This window comes from Callorhinus ursinus, unplaced genomic scaffold, assembly GCF_003265705.2.
Source record: "Callorhinus ursinus isolate GAN/ISIS: 27379988/994484 unplaced genomic scaffold, GSC_fseal_2.0 scaffold13, whole genome shotgun sequence".
In the NCBI taxonomy this organism is placed as follows: domain Eukaryota; kingdom Metazoa; phylum Chordata; class Mammalia; order Carnivora; family Otariidae; genus Callorhinus; species Callorhinus ursinus.
The window spans coordinates 49,558,760-49,578,557 of NW_027397075.1; the positions used below are offsets into that span (position 1 = coordinate 49,558,760).

General features: G+C 41.3%; 1 protein-coding gene across 3 annotated transcripts in view; it reads right to left on the reverse strand.

The window, feature by feature from the left end:
- Positions 1 to 512: 512 nt before the first annotated feature.
- The window catches only part of HSD11B1 (hydroxysteroid 11-beta dehydrogenase 1), a 52,269-nt gene continuing 32,983 nt past the window's right edge, over positions 513 to 19,798 (reverse strand). For 2 of the 3 annotated variants that reach the window (XM_025877877.2, XM_025877878.2), the window contains 2 exons: positions 2,760 to 2,903; positions 513 to 1,070 (listed from right to left, as the gene is read on the reverse strand). In XM_025877877.2, coding sequence (XP_025733662.1) covers positions 853 to 1,070; positions 2,760 to 2,903 — 362 coding nt within the window. In that variant the 3' untranslated portion in view covers positions 513 to 852. The remainder of the gene's footprint in view (positions 1,071 to 2,759; positions 2,904 to 19,798) is intronic. The other variant, XM_073900238.1, reaches the window with a different exon arrangement.

Consider the following 19,798-nt stretch of genomic DNA (forward strand, 5'->3'; position numbering starts at 1 on the left):
GGCTTTGCTGAGTTGTTAATATAGCTGATTTCTGTTCCCTGTTTGGTTGTAGTCAGGTGATGCCTGGCAACTGTTTGATAAATGTTTGTTGAATGAACTGATGGAATGTGTAAGTGGCAGGATGGAACTCCATTCCCTTCTCTCCAGGCTTCTAACACACAGTTGAGAGTTCACACGTAAAATGGAGACACCTGATACAGTCTGAGGGCAATAAACACGTGTCTGTTCTGTGGCTCAAGTTCCCAGGGACTTCCACTTACATGGTGATTTATACCCACCAAAGGTGTCCTCCTTCCCAGAGGAGCAATATAAAATAATATAGAATATCTGAAATATACAATATGGTATGGACATGATGTCCGTTAAATGAAGAGTAGGGTGATTTCTTCAACTCAAGAACAGAGAAAAGGTTCAGACCACAAAATACGAAATGAACACTGAAAATTTTCACTCATATAGGTTATGGTTTTAAAGGACCATACTGAATGAAATGAACTTAGAGCTACTAACCATGAATTTACAACATTGATATGACCTTTATTATAATTAATATTGTATTACTCATAATATTATATATGAGGTAAATTTGATAGAACTACCTTTTAATTATACCTATGGTTACTATCAATTTCACAACTGCAGGTTGCAGTGGTTCATGACATTCATTATAATTACGTTTCCACTGTGCAAGTGTTAGAGGAACTCCTTCAAATTATGAGATGTGATGTGTGACTTACAACACTCTGGGGACACCCATTTGTCTCTCCTTGGAGATGCCTTCACGGATGGAGCTCAGATAAATATCAGAACAGTCCCAAAGCTCCCTTACCATGCCCCACCTTAAGGAAGTGCTTAGTTGTTTATAAATTTGTCCAAACTATAACTTCTTAAGGACAAGAATTCCAGGATCTTCCTCCCTGGGTTTCCCAGCAGGAGATCTGTCCAGACTGAGTTGTCATAGTACACTTCCTCTTGACGCAGAGCTCCCCCTTTGATGATCTCCAGGGCACATTCTTCCTTCGGAGACGCATCGATGTTGAGTATCCCAGAAACGGCCTTCATGGCTGTGTCTGTAGAATTATGAGAGAAGAGTGGGGTTATCCAAGACCAGTAGAGTCTACAAGGTGGAAAGTCTGCAGACAGTAACAGCTTAGCTGTTAGGGGCTGTTTGCCAGTACTTGTTCTACAAGGCCCACGGGCCCTCTCAGGAGACTGGGTACATTTAGGGCCTGCTGTGCAAAGAGAGGCTTAGAGTTAATGTGGGCCCTGTCTTCTTGGATGAAGATCTGGGGCTGGAGGGAGGCAGTTAGAGGTGATTGCGAGATTTAAATCATGCTTCTCTCTTGAGTATTTTGGTGGGGGTGAGGGAGTCATATGGGGGAGCAGAATGAGGATAGAAGTTATATCAAGACCCACTAGCTAATGGAAAGTGTCAGTGGGCAAAGCCGAGTGCTGTATGACAACAATTTTCTAATTTGTAAAAGGAAGAAATGGACAAGAATCCAGGCCTTTGCTTTCTGTCAACACGAACCACTTTGATTTTGGAAGGGAAGTTACTTTATCTCTTCCAAATTTCCATATCCTTCTGGCACAGCTTCTTTTTCTCTTTCTATCCTTGTTTCACTGTGTGTCTTTCTTTCTTGTTCTGTAACTACTACTCAATGTACTCAATTACTCTTTCAATAAAGTTTTCTTCTTGTACCTATTCTAGATAAACTTGCATTTGGACTTACAGAAAAGTTGTAAAACTTGTGCAGAATATTTCCTTGTAGGCTTCACCCTGCTTCCCCTAATTATAACATCACACATAACCACTGTACAATTGTCAAGGTACAATATAATTAGGGCAATTTTACTAACTAAAACACAGACCTTATTTTTTGCACTAACATCCTTTTTATATTCCAGGATCTTAGCCAGGATTATACTTAGCAGTCATTTCTTCTTATTTTCTCTCCAATCTGTGACAGTTCTTCATTCTTTCCTTGTCCCTCATGGCCTTAACACTTTTGAAGAGTATTGATCAACTGATTTGTAGAATGTCAGTTTAGGTTTGTCCATTTTTCTCTCTTTTTTTAAAAAAAAAAGATTTTATTTTTAAGTAATCTCTGCACCCAACTGGGACTCAAAGTTACAACCCCAAGATCAAGAGTCTTCATGCTCTACTGACTGAGCCAGCCAGGTGCCTCTGTCCATTTTTTTTTCTGATGGTTGGAGTGAGGTTTGCATTTTTGGCAAGAATATCACAAAAATGATGTTGTGTCCTCAGTGCATCATATCAAAGAGTTTATGAGGGGCACCTGACTGGCTCAGTCAATACAGCATGCAACTCTTGATCTTGGGGTTTTAAGTTTGAGCCCCATATTGGGTATGGAGATTACTTATGAAAAAAAAAACGTTCATGATATCAATAGTTCTTATTACTGGTGATGGTATTAAGAGTAACAAACTTGTACTTGATAAGCCTCAAAAAGGAAAGTAATGGCCATTGAGTGTTCTTGAGGATATGAAGGGTTCAGAATAGGGTTAAGTGATGAGTCTGGTGTCACTCGGCACCCTTGGTGGTCAGAATGGAAAGAAGTATCAAAGGATAGTCAGAGGCTCTCCTAGTGACAGAAGTGCTTCCTTAAGTGGAGACTGGTGGTCTCACTGGCTTTTAGTGCATTACACACGAGTCAAGGAGTTCAACGCCTTCTTGACCCACAATGGTAAGGCAGGCAATCATCTGCAGGCTGTTTATTCCACTCTCTTCACCTTACCTGTGTTTATGAGGCCGAGGATACAGAGAGTGATCGAGACATTGACCTTGGTCACTGAATGTTCCATCCTGATAGAGGAGAAAAACCCATCCAGAGCAAACTTGCTTGCAGAATAGGGTGCAACAAGTGGACTAGCCATTTTCCCTAAATAATAAGGAAATGGGTTAAGAAGGTGACCCATTTTAGCTTTTACAGAGATGATCTTTGCTTTATCTGTAGTAGGATTTGTGACCCCTATGGACTCCTTTTACTCTTTGAGGCACAGTTTCTCTTTACTCTTACAGAGATTATCATGCTATGTTGAATTTCTGAAAGAAAAAAAGATTATTAAGGTATCAAAGAAACTCCCCTTGAAGAGACTGGGGTGCGAAGTGGGGTGGGCTGCAGGAAAGGCTTCACTGAGGAAAGACTGGTTAGACTTTAGTAAGGGTGGTAAATAAGTGGGACTACAAAAGAGCCATGTAATCCCACAGCCGCTAACTCTGTTACCTCTGACCCAAGACAGCAGAGATCTTAGGGTTTGGCAAGAGCTCTCTGCCAACACAGCAACCTATTATTGTCTTTCTATACAAGGGAAATGGAAATCCTTGTCTTTGCTTTTCTGCTTAGAAGTGCTTTTCTTACTTTCATCATTCTGGTTAATTCTCAGCCAGTTTGGGAAGGACATGTGGACATAGGCCCAATAGGGTGACCTATTCATTATAACCTTTCCAAGAGGAGGGATTAGAAGGGGCCTGAGACCTTAGACTCTTTGCTGAGCAAAGAGTTATAATAGCTACTTTAAAATTCTTTTTTTTGAAAGATTTTATTCATTTATTTATTTATTTATTTATTTATTTATTTATTTATTTAAGAGAGAGAGAAACAACATGAGAGGGGAGAGGGTTAGAGGGAGAAGCAGGCTCCCCGCTGAGGGGGGAGCCTGATGTAGGACTTGATCTCAGGACTCTGGGATCATGACCTGAGCCGAAGGGAGTCACTTAACCAACTGAGCCACCCAGGCGCCTGCTACTTTAAAATTCTTGTCAGCTAATTCTGAAATATGGGTCATTTAAAGATTGATCTCCATTGATTGCCTTTCCTCCTGAGTATCAGTCATATTTCCTATTCTTGTATGTGGAATAATTTTGCAATGTATTCTTGATATTGTGAATGATACATTGTAGAGTCTCTGGATTCTGTCATATTCCTCCAAAGAGTATTGATTTTTGTTTTTGTTTGTGTTTTTTTCAGGTCAGCATTTAACTTGGCTGAAACCCTGTGTCTCTTGCAGTAGGTTCCAGCTAAAGTCACTGTTGAATTATTTAATCTTAATTGACTTCTTGGTATATACATTACCCATGAGTAATTCGAGGGAAAAATAGATTCTGTTAGAGTTTATATATAAAATTTGGTACTCTTCCACTGTGGCGCTTGCCTTTCCAGGATGTTCCCCCTCTACTTTCTGGCTGCTACAGAAACCCTAAACTCTTCTTTCTGGTTCTTTAAGGTAGTAAGATGGCAGATGTCTATCCCAGATATGGTGTTGATTGTGGACTGCCCCTAGGCATAAGTTATAAAACTGGGAAACTCACCTAGTGTCAGTTCCCCCTTTCCCCTTTTCAAGTGTCAACAACTCTCCAGTTTTTGTCAGCTTTTGCTTTTTCTCTCCAGTGCTTTCAGTGGTTGCTTTCTATATTTTGTCTAAAGTTTGATCTGGGGCTGGCTGATTTGTTAGGTATCACTCTGCCATTAATGGAATTGGAAACTCTATAAGTTCTTAAATGAAGTTGCTTGCCAAATCAATGGAAAAAAATGACTTATTCAATAAAGATGCTGGGAAAGTTGGTTAACTCATTGGAAAAAATTATTAGCTCCTCGTTCTATATCATATATCCAAAAAATTCTAGATGGAAAGTATGGCAGATGTTATTGTCTACCCAATATCCATTTCCCTCTTTTTAACAAAAAGGAAAAAGGGAAAAAGGAAAAAAAATACGATTTTTTCTCAGGACAGCAGTGTGTTCAGATAAAAATATTTATTTCCTCAAGATTCTCTTGCTCTTTTGTGTGGCCAAGTGATCTAGTTCTGGCCAATGAGAAATCTAACAGAGGGGGGTCTCCAGGAAAGATATTAATTTCCTGATGAAATAGGTGGATTCAGGTGGCATGCAGTTTTTACATTTTGCCTCTCTTCTTTCATCCTAAATATACTTCAGATGTGATGCCTAGAATTGCAGTGGTCATTTGTGAACTTGAGAAAAGGTACATGTTAAGGATTATAGCACAGAAATGTGGAGTGAGCTTGGATTCTTGAAGATATAGTAAGTCCACCAAACCAACCCTGAACTTATTCCCTGAGAAAAAGGAAGCCCTATTTAAGTGATTGTAAGTAAGTTTTTGTTATATGTGTAGCAGAATGCATCTTCTGACTGATAAAAAATAATTCAACAGGAAAGAAGATACTACAGGAGAATATTTATCAGATCCTTGGTTATGAAAGATCATTCTAACAGAAAAGTAAAAAAAAAAATATGTAAAGGCACAGAATATTTGATGATATAAAATGTAAAACTTCTGTATGTGAAAGCAATAGCTATAATAACATCACTATAAAGGTAAAGGGTATGGGGCGCCTGGGTGGCTCAGTGGTTAAGCGTCTGCCTTCAGCTCAGGTTGTGATCCCAGGATCCTGGGATCGAGCCCCGCATCGGGCTCCCTGCTCGGTGGGAAGCCTGCTTCTCCCTCTCCCACTCCCCCTGCTTGTGTTCCCTCTCTCGCTGTGTCTCTCTCTGTCAAATAAATAAATAAGATCTTTAAAAAAATAAATAAAGGTAAAGGGTACATGATAAACTAGAAAACAATTTGTAACAAAAGTTTAATATCTTCAATCTGAACTTCAATTCTTCATGTATTAACTCTTCAAGAAAAATACAAACAAATCTCTTTAGGGAACCACTCCACCTCCATTCTCAATCATGAGTTTTGGCTTGGAATGACTCTACAGTCAAGTTCCAGGAATGGGTGTGTGTGTGTCACAAGATGTCCAAACAGAGTATCTGATACCACTGGGTTGTTGACTAGTCTAGGACTGGACCAAAGACTCCATCAGGGCTTCAGGACACACTGTTGGTTGCCTAACCAGAATTTAGTTCCCCTTTTTTCCCCTGTAACTGAACCCCAGTTGAATTCATGTTTCCACCTGTTGTGGAGACTGCTAGCATGCTCTCAATATATCTTTTGCTCTTCTTCTTTAGTAGTGGAATCTCTGATGTGATCTGGGCAAATAATTATCTGGGATAAAGTCCACATTTCTCAGCTTCTTTGAGCCAGATGTTGCCAAATGACTAAATGCTGTCCAATGGGTTGTAAACAGAAATGTATTATGTGATTTCTGGGATATGTCCTTAAAAGAAGAAATCAGTCTCTTCCTTCCACTCCTTCCTCCTTCTTGGTGCCTTAAGGTAGATATGATGGCTGTGGCTCCAGAATTATCATGAAGTAGAAGCCACATGTTGAGAATGGCAGAGCATTGAGAGAGGAGGGAAACTGGGTAACCATGGAGCATCCATCCTGGCCCTACTTCCAGGGTACTGCCTACCTCCAGATTGATTTACCTTTTAACTTATTTAATCTACTTCAATTTTAAGTTTTCTGCATTAGAGAGCTGAACCTAATCGTTACTGATAGTCCTTCTTACTTTTATGCTGCCCATGTTCCAAAGGAAAGTTGATACTATCTCTAACACTAGGGGTGGGTTTGTATAATTGATTTAATGCAATCTCCTGGCCCATAATTGACACAGGAATGAGCATGTGCTCCATTTTGGACCAATGTCTTGAGGAGAATTTTGTTGGAGAGTCTGAGAAAATTCTTTATTCTTCTGGGAGAGTTTCTTAAAGTAGTCATTTTGTTTCTCTTCCACTGGAATTTTTGTGCATGGGTATGGGGGCTAGAATTACTGTAGCTATCTCACTATCAGCCTGGGGATGAAGTCATACATGGAAGGGAGCAGAGCCAAGAGAATCATGGGGACATTGAGCTCGAGCCAAGTCAACCTTAAATCTGGACTTCCAGTTATGTCAAAAATGTTTTCTATTATTTAAGCTAAAAATAGACCCAAATTATTTATAAGAGTAGCATAGTGGTTAAAAGTATGAGTTCTACAATTAGATGACCTGAGTGTGAATCCCAAGTATGCCATTTCTTAACTGTTATATGTGGATAATAATACTAAGCTGAAATAATCCATGTAATATACTTAGTGCAAACTCTGGCACGTAGAAAGTAGTATGTGCGATCGTTATTCGTATTCATGTTTCAAATTGGTGAAAAAGTATGAGCTATTCAAAAGATTATGTTGGGACAAAGAGGCTACTTGGAGAAAAGTGCCCTTCTGGGCACCTGGGTGGCTCAGTTGGTTAAGCGACTGCCTTCGGCTCAGGTCATGATCCTGGAGTCCCAGGATTGAGTCCCGCATCAGGCTCCCTGCTCAACGAGGAACCTGCTTCTCCCTCTGGCCCTCCTCCCCCCCCTCCCTCCTCTAAAAAAAAAAAAAAAAAATCTAAAAAAAAAAAAAGAATGGTATTGTCTTAGAAAAAAAAAAGAATGGTATTGTCTTAAAAAAAAAAGTGCCCTTCTAATAAAAAAATTCAAATTAGGGACGCCTGGGTGGCTCAGTCGGTTAAGCGTCTACCTTCGGCTCAGGCCATGATCCCAGGGTCCTGGGATCGAGTCCTGCATTGGGCTCCCTGCTCAGCGGGGAGCCTGCTTCTCTCTCTCTCTCTCTGCCTTCCACTCTCCCTGCATGTGCTCTCTCCCTCTCTCTCTCTGACAAATAAATAAATAAAATCTTTAAAAAAATTCAAATTATATTAGATAGTATATGTGGAAAGTAAAGTAAAAAAAATGAGGGTCAACATATGATCTCAAGGTAAGAGATACTTTTTAAAGCATGAAATTAAAGCCATAGATTATGAAAGAATATATAAGTAAGTTCAAATATATAAAATTTAAAAGGCTTCAGAGTTCTGGAAATGCTCACCATTGCCTTCCTACACACATACCCTTCAAAAAGATTTTGCCTTCCCAGCCATAGAAGGTCAGGCTAGTGATAGCCAATATGCACAATGGCTTGAACATACATCATGATCTCTCTCAAGATATTGAAATAAGTGATGCAAGGATTCTAATTAGCTGCTGTTAGATTTTGAACTAAAAAGTCATGTAAGGTTGGGACTGGGGTAGCCATTTCCAGCCATGGAAAAGGATAAGCAAACAGAGAAGTAGCCGTATAGAGCAAACAAAATAATCACAAAAATTGGAGCTAAATAGGAGCTAACATTTACTTAGCTCTTATGTGCTAGTCTCAAGGCTAAATAATTGCCTAAAGTTGCATAGTTAATGAGTAGGAGAACCAGGAGTCAAATCAGGATTCAAATTTGACTCTAGTGGCTCACAATTTCAAACAATAAGGGATATTTTCTCAATAGAAGCCACTGTTGTTTTTTTTTTTTAAGATTTTATTTATTTATTTGACAGAGAGAGACAGCAAGAGAGGGAACACAAGCAGGGGGAGTGGGAGAGGGAGAAGCAGGCTCCCCGCTGAGCAGGGAGCCTGATGCAGGACTGGATCCTAGGACCCTGGGATCATGACCTGAGCCAAAGGCAGAAGCTTAACGACTGAGCCACTCAGGCACCCCAGAAACCACTGTTCTTTATTTTATTTTATTTTAATTCCAGTATAGCTAACGTACAGTGTTATATTAGTTTCAGGTGTCCAATATAGTGATTCAACAATTCTATACATCACTCAGTCAGAAGCCACTCTTCTTCATTTGAGTATTTTTCAGAAGCCATGTGTTAAATCCAGCCATTCCTGAGTTGGTGAAGATTCTCTCTGCTTGACAATTAAGCCCCCAAATAGGCAAAACTTATGAATAGTGTTATTATTTTCACTTCTAAGCTGACAGATGAGGCTACCCATAGGGCTACTCACTACTAGTCCCTTTGTGTTAGTTTCCTAGGGCTGCCATAAAAAATTACCATAAACTTGGTGGCTTGAGGAGACAAAAATTTATTCTCTCATAGTTCTGGAGACTATAAGTTCAAAACCAAGCTATCAGCAGGGCCATATTCTCTCCAAAGGCTCAAGTGGAGAATCCTTGCTTGTCTCTGCAAGCTTCTGATGGCTGCTGCCAGTCTTAGGCATTCCTTGGCTTATCGATGCATCACTCCAATCTCTGCCTCCATCTTCACATGGCGTTCTCCAATTTTGTCTGTGTCTTACTTTTCTTATTAGAATGCTTGCCATTGGATTTAGGCCCACCTATATAACCTGGGATGATCTCATTTTGAGATCCTTACCTTTATTACATCTGTAAAGACCTTTTTTTCATATAAGGTCATATTCACAGGTTCCAGGCTGACATATCAGCTCACTATGCCCTTCTAGATGATAATAAAGATATTGTTTATGGTATTTTATGTATCTGTCCAGGTAGCGACAGGGATGCAGAAGCAAGAGACCATGTGAACCTATAGTCTGAATTCCTGTAGCAGTGATTTTTGTCCCACTATGGGAACTTAGTGTATCCCACTTTCTGCTTTAATTATGCCTTAGGTTATGGTCAAAGCACAAAAAAGATCTTGAATTGTTTTGCACAAGAAGAGGAGAGATTTTTGTTGGTGGTGGTGTTTTGTTTGTTTTTTGTTCCAGAGAAGAGGGTGAGAGAAGAGAGAAAGGGAAAGAGGAAGAGAGGAGAGAGGTAGAGAAACAGCAGGACATGGCAGAAAATTTCCTGAAAAATTCACCAGATAGATGCATGGCTTAAAAAAATATTTTTAAAAGATTTTATTTATTTATTTGAGAGAGAGAGAAAGAGCACGAGTGGGTAGAGGGGCAAAGGGAGAGGGAGAAGCAGACTCCCTACTGAGCAGGGAGCCCGATGCAGGGCTCCATCCCAGGACCGCAGGATCATGACCTGAGCTGAAGGTAGACGCTGAACCGACTGAGCCACCCAGGTGCCCCTAAAAAAATATTTTTAAATGGTGAAGAAAAATACTGAATTATTGGACAAAGGTCAAGATTGGACAAAGACTATTGAAAACTCTTTAACCTTTACTTTGAAAACTATGCATGAGGTACACTGCAACTGCCATTGACATTCATTATAACCAAATTTTATCTCTTAGATTTTGTGACCTGCCATTGATCTGCAAACCTTTAAACCAGTAATTCTCATATTCAAATATGGAGAGATAGGGCACCTGGCTGGCTCAGTTGGTAGAACACGCAACTCTTGATCTCAGGGTTGTAAGTTCAAGCCCCAGGTTGGGTATAGAGATTACTTAAAAATAATAAAATCTTAAAAAAAACAAACAAACCCAAATATGGAAAGAACCTGCAGATTTGAGTTTATTCCCCTCCCAGAGTCTTCTAGTCTGTATTCTTGGGTGAGGGCTGCGTTGAAGGTCTTTATCCATAAAGCATATTTATGGTGGGCTTTGAGGGTGGATGTGGGCGCAGGAGATGCATGGTGACATAAACTCATTGAACCTGATCTAGGAACTCCCAGAAGAAAGGGGGAGGGAAGGTCTTTGGAAGGGGCTGAAGTCTTATGATAGCAGCTGGGTGAGTTATCATTAAATTATGAGTTATTGTATCTCTTTAAGGCCCAAACTAGTGTGACCTGGGAAACCATGTGTCCCAAATCTAAACTGGATATTTAGGTGAAGAAAGATATTGGACTAGCCAGGAAACTTCAGACTTCACCTTCAGGAGGTAGGTTGTGAACTCTGCTTTGATGACAGAAGGTACAGAAGGGCCAGGGAAGTGGGGATGGCTTGTACAAAGACTAGAGGTGGGGATGAGTTAGTTCCAATGAGAAGCTAGTAGAACAAGAAAAATAGTAACACAGTTCATTATATTTTCTCCTCTTCGAAAGTATAGGCTAATAAGCACTTGTCCAAAACCCATAGGGCCTGATGTGTTAAGGAATTCAGAATTATTTTTGGATTTTAGGAGGTGATATGGGGTTTATACTGTATATTACATAACACTCCCAGTAGAGTCTGGGGAGGCATGCTGTAAGCAAACACATTATTATTTCTGCACTAAAATATTTGAAAGTTCACATTGAGATAAAAGCTTTAAGTAGCTTCCCTTCAGTTCAAGTTAAATTAACTATAGAGAATTAATTATGGGGAAAAAATCCTTAGTGTTCTGAGCTCCCCCCGACCCCAACCCTGACCCCCAGCCCATAGCTTTTTGGATTTTGGAGTTGCAGATAAAGGATTTTGCAAACCAGTCTAGGCTCACTAAAGAAAAGCTGAAACATGTCAAAAAGTAGAAAAAAGAGATAAGAAGGGAGAAACACTCCTAGGTGCTTGCTATTCCAAAAACAACCCTGGTGCGTTTCATTCAAGTCTGTTTTCTATTCACGGAGCTGTTCTTAAACATTTTCCCACATAATGCTGTTTCGCTTGTGTGAGGGAACCTCTGCATTCTGCTATATGTAAAATATAATTAGAAGTTTCAGAAAACAGAAGAGGGCAAGGCCCCTCTAAAAACCCAGATTTTTATTTTTTAGAAAGGTTCTGTGAGTTAAGGGGCCCTGGTCAAGATGGAATAAATAACATGTAACAGGATGTTAAAAATTGACTTCTCCTGCTCTAGTTTTAGCCGAGGTTCAAAGGCTGAGAGCAAACTGGCAAATGCCTCCATCTTCTGAAGGGAGCTTCCAGACTGCCTGTGTGCTTACACAGTATGTGGTAACACAGATAAGCAAAAACCCGAAAAACCGCAAAACCAAAAATGTGTTTGCAGCATGTAGACCCTCAACCACCTCGAGGGAAGAAAGGGCCTGAAGGCGCAGAGGCCAGAGGGAATGGAGTAGGGGGAGGAAATGAGCCCACGTCTCAGTGACCTTCCAAGGAGAAAGGGTGGGCCTTCCCCTCCTGTCCATTCTTGTGAGAGAAGCTCCAAGGGCAGCTCATGGAGAGCTTGTCCCGAGGAGTTTGAGGGGCACCAAGGACTGGGGTTTGACGCAACCTGAGAGGTTCTGCTTACAATGGGCAAGGCCACTACAGAGCGGGTGCCAAACTGTGTCATACAGAAGGGAAGGAAGGCTTCTATCCAGCCCACAACTCCGCTTGCCGCCACCCTAGGGGCTTTGTCCTAGCGCTTGTCCCTTCTTCCCCAGAGTCATTTCCAATCCTGTCCCAAAGGACAGCCCCAAGTGGTGAGTGTATCCCCCTGTATTCCCACTGAACTCCCAGGGCCTCTGAGGGAAAGACATCACATAAGCACCTGCTGCCCAAATCACAAGAGAACTAGCAGTGTTCCAGCAGAGGGCTTCCTAAAGAACCCACAAAAACACCCATGCAAGAGTCGGGTTCAGAGAGCATGAGCTTTGAACATTTGCTGTGGTCAGAGCTCAGTGGTAGATTAGCCGGGTGCCAGCCACGTAAGGCCTTACCTATCCTGAACCTCCCTTCTTCCCTGTGCCCCCCTCTTTTCTTTCAAACAAGAGGGGCTAGAGGGAGTTTGGTAAGTGAGGAGGAGATAGGGAATGGGAGGAAAAGCTGAACCCATCTCTCTTTCCTAGAGGCAGGCTCAAGCTTGATCAGGGGAGAAGCTTTAGTGAAATTACTTGTGACTGGACGTTTTAATTACTGAAGTGAGACCTTTCTTGAGACTAGAGGCAGCCAGAGGATCTTTTATGATCCTAGAGCACTGCCATCTGCCTGCCATCACATCCAGGTTCAGGGATGAGCTAACCCATAAATGGGTCTGCGGGAACAAATAAAGTTGTTTTCCGATTGCAGCCCACAAGATTCACTTGTTCAACTACCAGTTAGAAAACATGCCAGAGTATGAGCTTAATGAAATCAAATGAACAAGTAAATAAATGTACTAATTTGCATGAAACTGTCATGAAAGTGAGGGGGTAGAAGCCTGAGTGCTTCTGCCCAAGGTTAAGTTTTGTTTACGGGGGGTAGTGGCGGGGGGGAATGGAGTCATCACAGCAGAACAGATCTATGTCAGCTCCATTTCTCTCCTGGGAAGTTTTAGACCGCAGAGAAACAGAGCTCTGGCGATCATATTTTCTGAAGCAAAATATGGGACATGGAGTCTGACAAGTAAGAGTGCAGACTTGGTGATGAATGGGACATACTGTTTGCAATTAGCTCTGTCCCAGAAACGCTGGGACTTCGCCACTGTAGGAACAGCAAGAGCCAGAGGGCTGGCAGCTTAGCTGTGTGCTGGAGCTTGTTAGCTGAGAAGAAGAGGTCAAAAGCAGGCCTCAGTGCTTTTGTTCATCCACTCCACACCCTCCATCCCCAACTGCCCCGCTGAGATTTTGAAATTACAGTATTTCCATTTCAAAGGCAGATTTTAAACTGCTTGAATTGAGAGCTCCAAAGAAAGTGTGCAGGATGTAAAAGCTTCATTTCTGCCTGCCTTCAGACTTTCAGAGTGACCCCAGGCAAATGCGCCACGTCTTCTACTGAGCGAGCCCCAAATTGGGGTTCACCATGCCCTGGTGGCTTCGAGGCTGGGAACTCATCCTGGATTCTGCCCCTTTTATCCAGCTCTTCCTAAAAAAATGTCCTGAGCTTGGCCCCTCAGGGTCTAACCTCTTTAGTTGTTTGGGTTGAATTGGGTTCTAAAGATAAATCCATCTTTGTACTCCAGGCTTTGGAGAACCTGGGGTGTCATTGTAAGTAGTGAGACAACCCACAGCCCAGTGGTAATTGAAGCAATGGGCATGAATGGCGATGCCCAGAGAGAGTATGTTGAGTGAGAAGGGAAGAGGGCTCAAGATGGAAAGAATCTTAAGGAAACCCACAGTAAGACTTCGGGATGGGGCGCCTGGGTGGCTCAGTTGGTTAAGCGACTGCCTTCGGCTCAGGTCATGATCCTGGAGTCCCGGGATCGAGTCCCACATCGGGCTCCCTGCTCAGCAGGGAGTCTGCTTCTCCCTCTGACCCTCTTCCCTCTCTGTCTCTCATTCTCTCTCTCTCTCTCTCTTAAATAAATAAATAAATAAATAAATAAATAAATAAAACCTTTAAAAAAAAAAAAGACTTCACGATGAAGAACTGAGACAAGGCATTCAGGGTGGCCAGAGGACATGACACCCGGGGCCGGGGGTGGGGGAGGTGGGGGACTGTGGGGGGTGGGGGGGGTTTGGCTGAACACAAAAGAGGAGTATGTGGTGTTGAAACAGTGCAAAATGCAGCAGAGATAAGTAAGATAAACCTGTTAACTGGGCTTTTCAAGGCAAAAGCTTTTCTGTGAAGGTACAAGGCCATGAAATGTGGTTCCTCCTATTGTCCTGAGCATGAACGCATCTCCCAAGATGAGAATAAAAGAGTAGATTTCAAGAGCCCCCACAGTTGAAGGGTGGGCCCTACTAGTTCCACTAGCATTACCTAATCACCCACATCCAGCCTAAATAGTTGTGCTTGGAGAAAGGAGAGATGTCATTATCATGTGTGTTCATCCACTGGGGGTCAAGGAGGCATTTGCATTCCCATCACAAAAGAGCCTTTAAGATTATTTGGAGGACTTTGCAAGTGTCCACTGGAGTTTGGGAACTAGTTGAGTGCATTGTGGGATCAAGTGTATCGATAAGCATCAGGCTTCTCAGAAACCAAATGTGGAGCCCGTGGAGAGGAGCTGGCCTGGGGTTATCTGCCCAGGGATGGTGGGGTGGACTGGGCCAAGGGGGATGGGCTGATCAAAGCCTTGGAGCTGAGGAAGCCAAAAGGAGTGAGCTGGAGGAAGTATTAGCACATCTCCTACAGGAGATCTCCAAGGACCCCATGAGAAAGCCCCACAAAATCCACCCTCATACCTCTTCCAAGTCACTAGATCCCAGGAATTTTTTTTCTTTTGAAATAATTTCAAACTTAAAGAGTTGGAAGAATAGTACAAAGGACCTCTCCCTTCCCCTTCCTGAACCATTTGGGAGTAATTGCTGTAATTGAGGTAATTGCTGACCCAATGTCCCATGGCCCTCAATATGTTAGTGTGCATTTCCTACACAGAGGGACATTCTCAGACAAAACCACAATGCAACTATCAAAATGTGGAAAGTAATTTATTGGTTTCCTAGACCTGCCGTAACAAATTACTACAAGCTGGCTGCCTTAAGAGAACACAAATTTATTCTTTCACAGTTCTGGAGACCAGAAGTCTGAAATCAAGGTGTTGGCAGGGCTTCATGCCCTCCAAAGGTTCTAGGGGAGAGAGAATCCTCCCTTGCTTCCTCTAGCTTCTAGTGGCTGTCAGCATTCCTCATGGCTATATCACTCCAAACTCTGCCTCTCCCTTCACACAGCTCTCTCCTTCTGTCCATGTCTTCTCTTCTGTCTAAGGACACTTGCCATTGGATTTAGAGCCCACCCAGGTCATCCAAGATGAGCTCATCTCAAAATCCTTAACTTAATTACAGCTGCAATGACCACTTTTCTGAATAACATCACATATGTAGGTTCAGGGAGTTAGGACATAGACACATCTTTTTGAGGGTCACCATTCAACCTACTACAATATTTTGTAGGGTGGTAGGGTGTTTTTGTTTTTATTTAGTTTAGTTTAGTTTAGTTTTTTAAGATTTTATTTATTTGAGAGAGAGAGAATGAGAGACAGAGAGCACGAGAGGGAAGAGGGTCAGAGGGAGAAGCAGACCCCCCGCTGAGCAAGGAGCCCAATGTGGGACTCGATCCCGGGACTCCAGGATCATGACCTGAGCCGAAGGCAGTCGCTTAACCAACTGAGCCACCCAAGCGCCCTATTTAGTTGTTTTGTTTTTATTTTTGATAATGACCACCCCAAGAGTTGTTAGGTGCTATCTCATTGTGGTTTGGATCAACATTTCTCGGATAATTAGTGATGTTGAGCATCTTTTCATATACCCATTGGTCATTTGTATGTCTTCTTTGGAGAAATGTCTATTTAAGTCCTTTGTTCATTTTTGAATCATTGTTTTTCTGTTGTTGAGTAGAGTGGCACTTAAGACTGTATAAATACCGTGTTCTTATTAAACTTTTACCTACTAGTTTTGGCATCCATTGATGCTTTCTGGCTGAATTATTACTATTTTTTTTAATTATTACTAATTATTTCTAATTTCATCACTCCTCCTAATATTTCTCATTTAGCTTTCCACTATATGGAAATGCCTTCTCCACTCCCCATTTGTTCATGTATTTATTTATTTCATCATGGATTTTTATTGTATCTTACAGGTTATAATCTGTTATTGTCATTATTTATTTGAATGTCCTAATGGTTCCAGGTTCCAGATTGACTTATAAAATTCAGAAGATACCTCTTCTTTTGGAAGGGGGGGATTTGGAGTTGGGAGATTGAGAGACTGGGAGGGCTGGCCATGGAGCAGAAGTTCAAAGTATATCAAGAGCTGTTAGGCTGAAGAAAGGGCTGTGGCAGCCAGGTTGAAGCAGGTGCCAAATGAAGCAGAGGCTAATGGTGGGAGAAGAAAGGGGAGCAGGTGTGCTGAGACAAGCAGGTATGGCAGAGCCATGATATCTCTGGGAGAGCCTGGCCTGGCCTGACTGCCTGGCAGTGTCTCAGCTACAGGTGCCATAAGGCCAGCTACCTCCCCAGGGATGGGCTGAGACAGGTGTATGTCCAATGTGGGCCAGTGATCTGGCCCCCCTTCAAAATAATATTCTTTAAATATTGTTTAATCTTTATTTAATGTTACTTGCTTTTCTAATGCTAGAAATAAAGGATTTAATATATGCACCTATTACATGGGAGTTCCTGAACCAGACAACTTTGTGGAAATAGCAAATAATTTAAAACCTGTATAATAAAATGGACTATGCATTCAATGGATCCTGAACTTTCAGTTGGCTGTGATGGCCGATTTCAGGCACACATCAGTGGGCTGTTTTTAGTGTTGGTAGCTTTGCTTGCAGATTGGTAGACAACCTGGAAAAAATCCTCCAGGAAATGTTTTCCTACATACATCTGTGACTGGATTGATGGTTATATCTTGATAGATTCTCCACATTATGTCTGCTGAATGAAATGATGGAAGCACTTCAGAGGCTATTGATACATATTGCCAAATTGCTTTAGACAGAATGAACAACGAGGAACTAGGCTTTTAAAGATCAGTGGTGGAAACCACTTAAAACAAAACAAAACAAAACATACTCTTCCCCACCAGGAGTATATGAGAGTGTCCAGCTCACAGCTACTCTGTGGAGGGAACACAGTTCTCAGCAACTGACAACTTTGTAGGCAAACAAACACCCAAACAAAACAACAAAAATCAACACTCCACTCCCACCATGGCATTTAGTAGTTTGAATTTGGTAATGCAGTAGTTTCAGTCACTTGAATTTGCTTGTTTACTTGTGAGATTGAGCACAATCTCTGTCCTCCCCTCCCCCCGCCCAAGTCCGCCATTATGGGAGGAGAAATATTTTGGTTCCAGTTACCATATAGAGCCCAAACCCTTACTTTTTGTTTTAAAAAAAAACTATTCTAATTTTTCTAATTATCCCAAGCTCATTGTGTAATAAACAGCTCTGAAGTCTATAAAATGAAAGGTAAAAGCCCCTTTCTTTAAACACAGTTGGGTTCATGCTATATATACTGTTTTCTAAATTACTTTTCTTTCGGGGTGCCTGGGTGGCTCAGTTGGTTAAGCGACTGCCTTCGGCTCAGGTCATGATTCTGGAGTCCCGGGATCGAGTCCTGCATCGGGCTCCCCGCTCAGCGGGGAGTCTGCTTCTCCCTCTGACCCTCCCCCCTCTCATGTGCTCTCTCTCTCTCATTCTCTTTGTCTCAAATAAATAAATAAAATCTTTAAAAAAATAAAAATAAATTACTTTTCTTTCAAATATTATTTTTATAGTCAGTATGTGTAAAAATTTACATAGTATTTCACTATAATTTAGAAACCTATCGCTGGGGATGGATATTCAGATTGCTTTCAGTTTTTTAATAACTATAAACAATGTAACGATCATTTACACGGGAATGGGGTCTCCACAATGATGCCCCTTGCATCACTCCCCCTTGCCTTGCCTTCCTTGTTCCCTGCCATAGCCTTGGCATCTGGCACTGTGTGTGGCTCAGAGTGGACCCGCGATTCATATTTTTTTGAATAAATGAATGACTGTATTTCGCGAACACTTTTGCAAATTTATGCATAGAATAAATTTCTCAGATGTAAAGTTATGCTCTCTCTCCCCAAGCCTTCCTCATCTTGAAATATCTTAAATGGACCTCTACTTATTTAAATCAATACTTATTTCAGCAGGAATTCCCCTTGGTTCAAACCAACTGTCTAAAGGTCTATATGTATACCATGTCAAATTCACTTTTCACTTTAGTAATTTTATACTTAGCTGAGTTTAAAAGATATGCCTTTGTCAACATTTGCAACAAGAAGCTGCATATGAAATCACTTAGGTGTATTTATTATTAGAAAAGTTTTGCTAACATCTCAACGGGCAGGGGCATGGGAAAACAATTCACAGAATAGAAAATATAAATATCCCATAAACACATGAAAATGTAATTAATTCACTATTGGCCTGACTTTTATTAAATATCCACTATAGGCCATGTGCCGCTGTAGGAAATAAGATATCATGGAATAAAAAATAGAACACCACTGCTCTCAAAGGGACAGGGACCTCACATTCCATGTCACAAATAAAAAAAAGAAATTAAAATTATGACTACTAAACACCTTTTTCTTGTACAGACAAACTTGTCAATTGCCGAAAACTCTGTGAACTCTACAAAGTAGGTGTGAGAGGAACACTCATGTCTATACTTAGGGTGGGAACGTGGCATGATGCTCATATTCATCTAAATTTGTTTTCATTTTTGCATATTTAAAAAAAGTCTAGTCTTGGTGGGTGCCTGGGTGGCTCAGTTAGTTAAGCGACTGCCTTCGGCTCAGGTCATGATCCTGGAGTCCCGGGATGGAGTCCCGCATCGGGGTCCCTGCTGAGCAGGGAGTCTGCTTCTCCCTCTGACCCTCCCCCCTCTCATGCTCTATCTCATTCTCGCTCTCAAATGAATAAATAAATAAAATATTAAAAAAAATAAAAAGTCTAGTCTTTTTGGGGTGCTTGGGTGGCTCAGTCGTTAAGCGTCTGCCTTTGGCTCAGGTCATGGTCCCAGGGTCCTGGGATCTAGCCCCACATCAGGCTCCCTGCTCGGCGGGAAGCCTGTTTCTCCCCCTTACTCCCCCTGCTTGTGTTCCCTCTCTCACTGTGTCTATCTCTGTCAAATAAATAAATAAATAAATAAATAAATAAATAAGTAAGTAAATAAAATCTTAAAAAAAAAGTCTAGTCTTTTATTTTTCCTTTTATCTAAAGCAGTTTGGAAATATGTACCAAAAGCCTTCAAAACGTTTCTATCATTTCACCCAGTAAATCTAGTACTAAGAATTTATCAAGGAAATAATCATCATCTCAGCCACACATTTACATAGAAGACATTTATTACAGGATTTCTAAAATAGCAAAACATTGAAAGGAACCTAAACGTCTGGCAATAGGAAAATAATTGTTTTATATCTCTATCTCTATCTGGAAAGAAATTTTCCAAAATATTGGCATGGTTATGGATGATTTTTACTTTCAGTTTTATACTTTTCTTCTTTTTTTCAGATATTCATAGAGTGTGTGTGTGTGTGTGTGTGTGTGTGTGTGTGTGTGAATTTTCAAATTATGGAAACATTTAAGAAAGTTGTTGGGGGCATTGGTCTTTTCATTACTTTGTGCATGTACTTCACAGTCTTTTATGAGAAATTTATTTCAGATATTATTTGCTTCCTGTAGTACCTCCTTCTTTTGAATAGAATCTTATCTATATACTGACCCTCTTCTTTTTCTTTTTGTTAAGAAAATTCAAGAGGTATGGGGCACCTGGGTAGTTCAGTTGGTTAAGCATCTACTTTTAGCTCAGGTCATGATCCGAGGGTCCTGGGAGCGAGCCTGCATTGGGCTCCCTGCTCAGCAGGGAGTTTGCTTTGCTTTTCCTTCTCCCT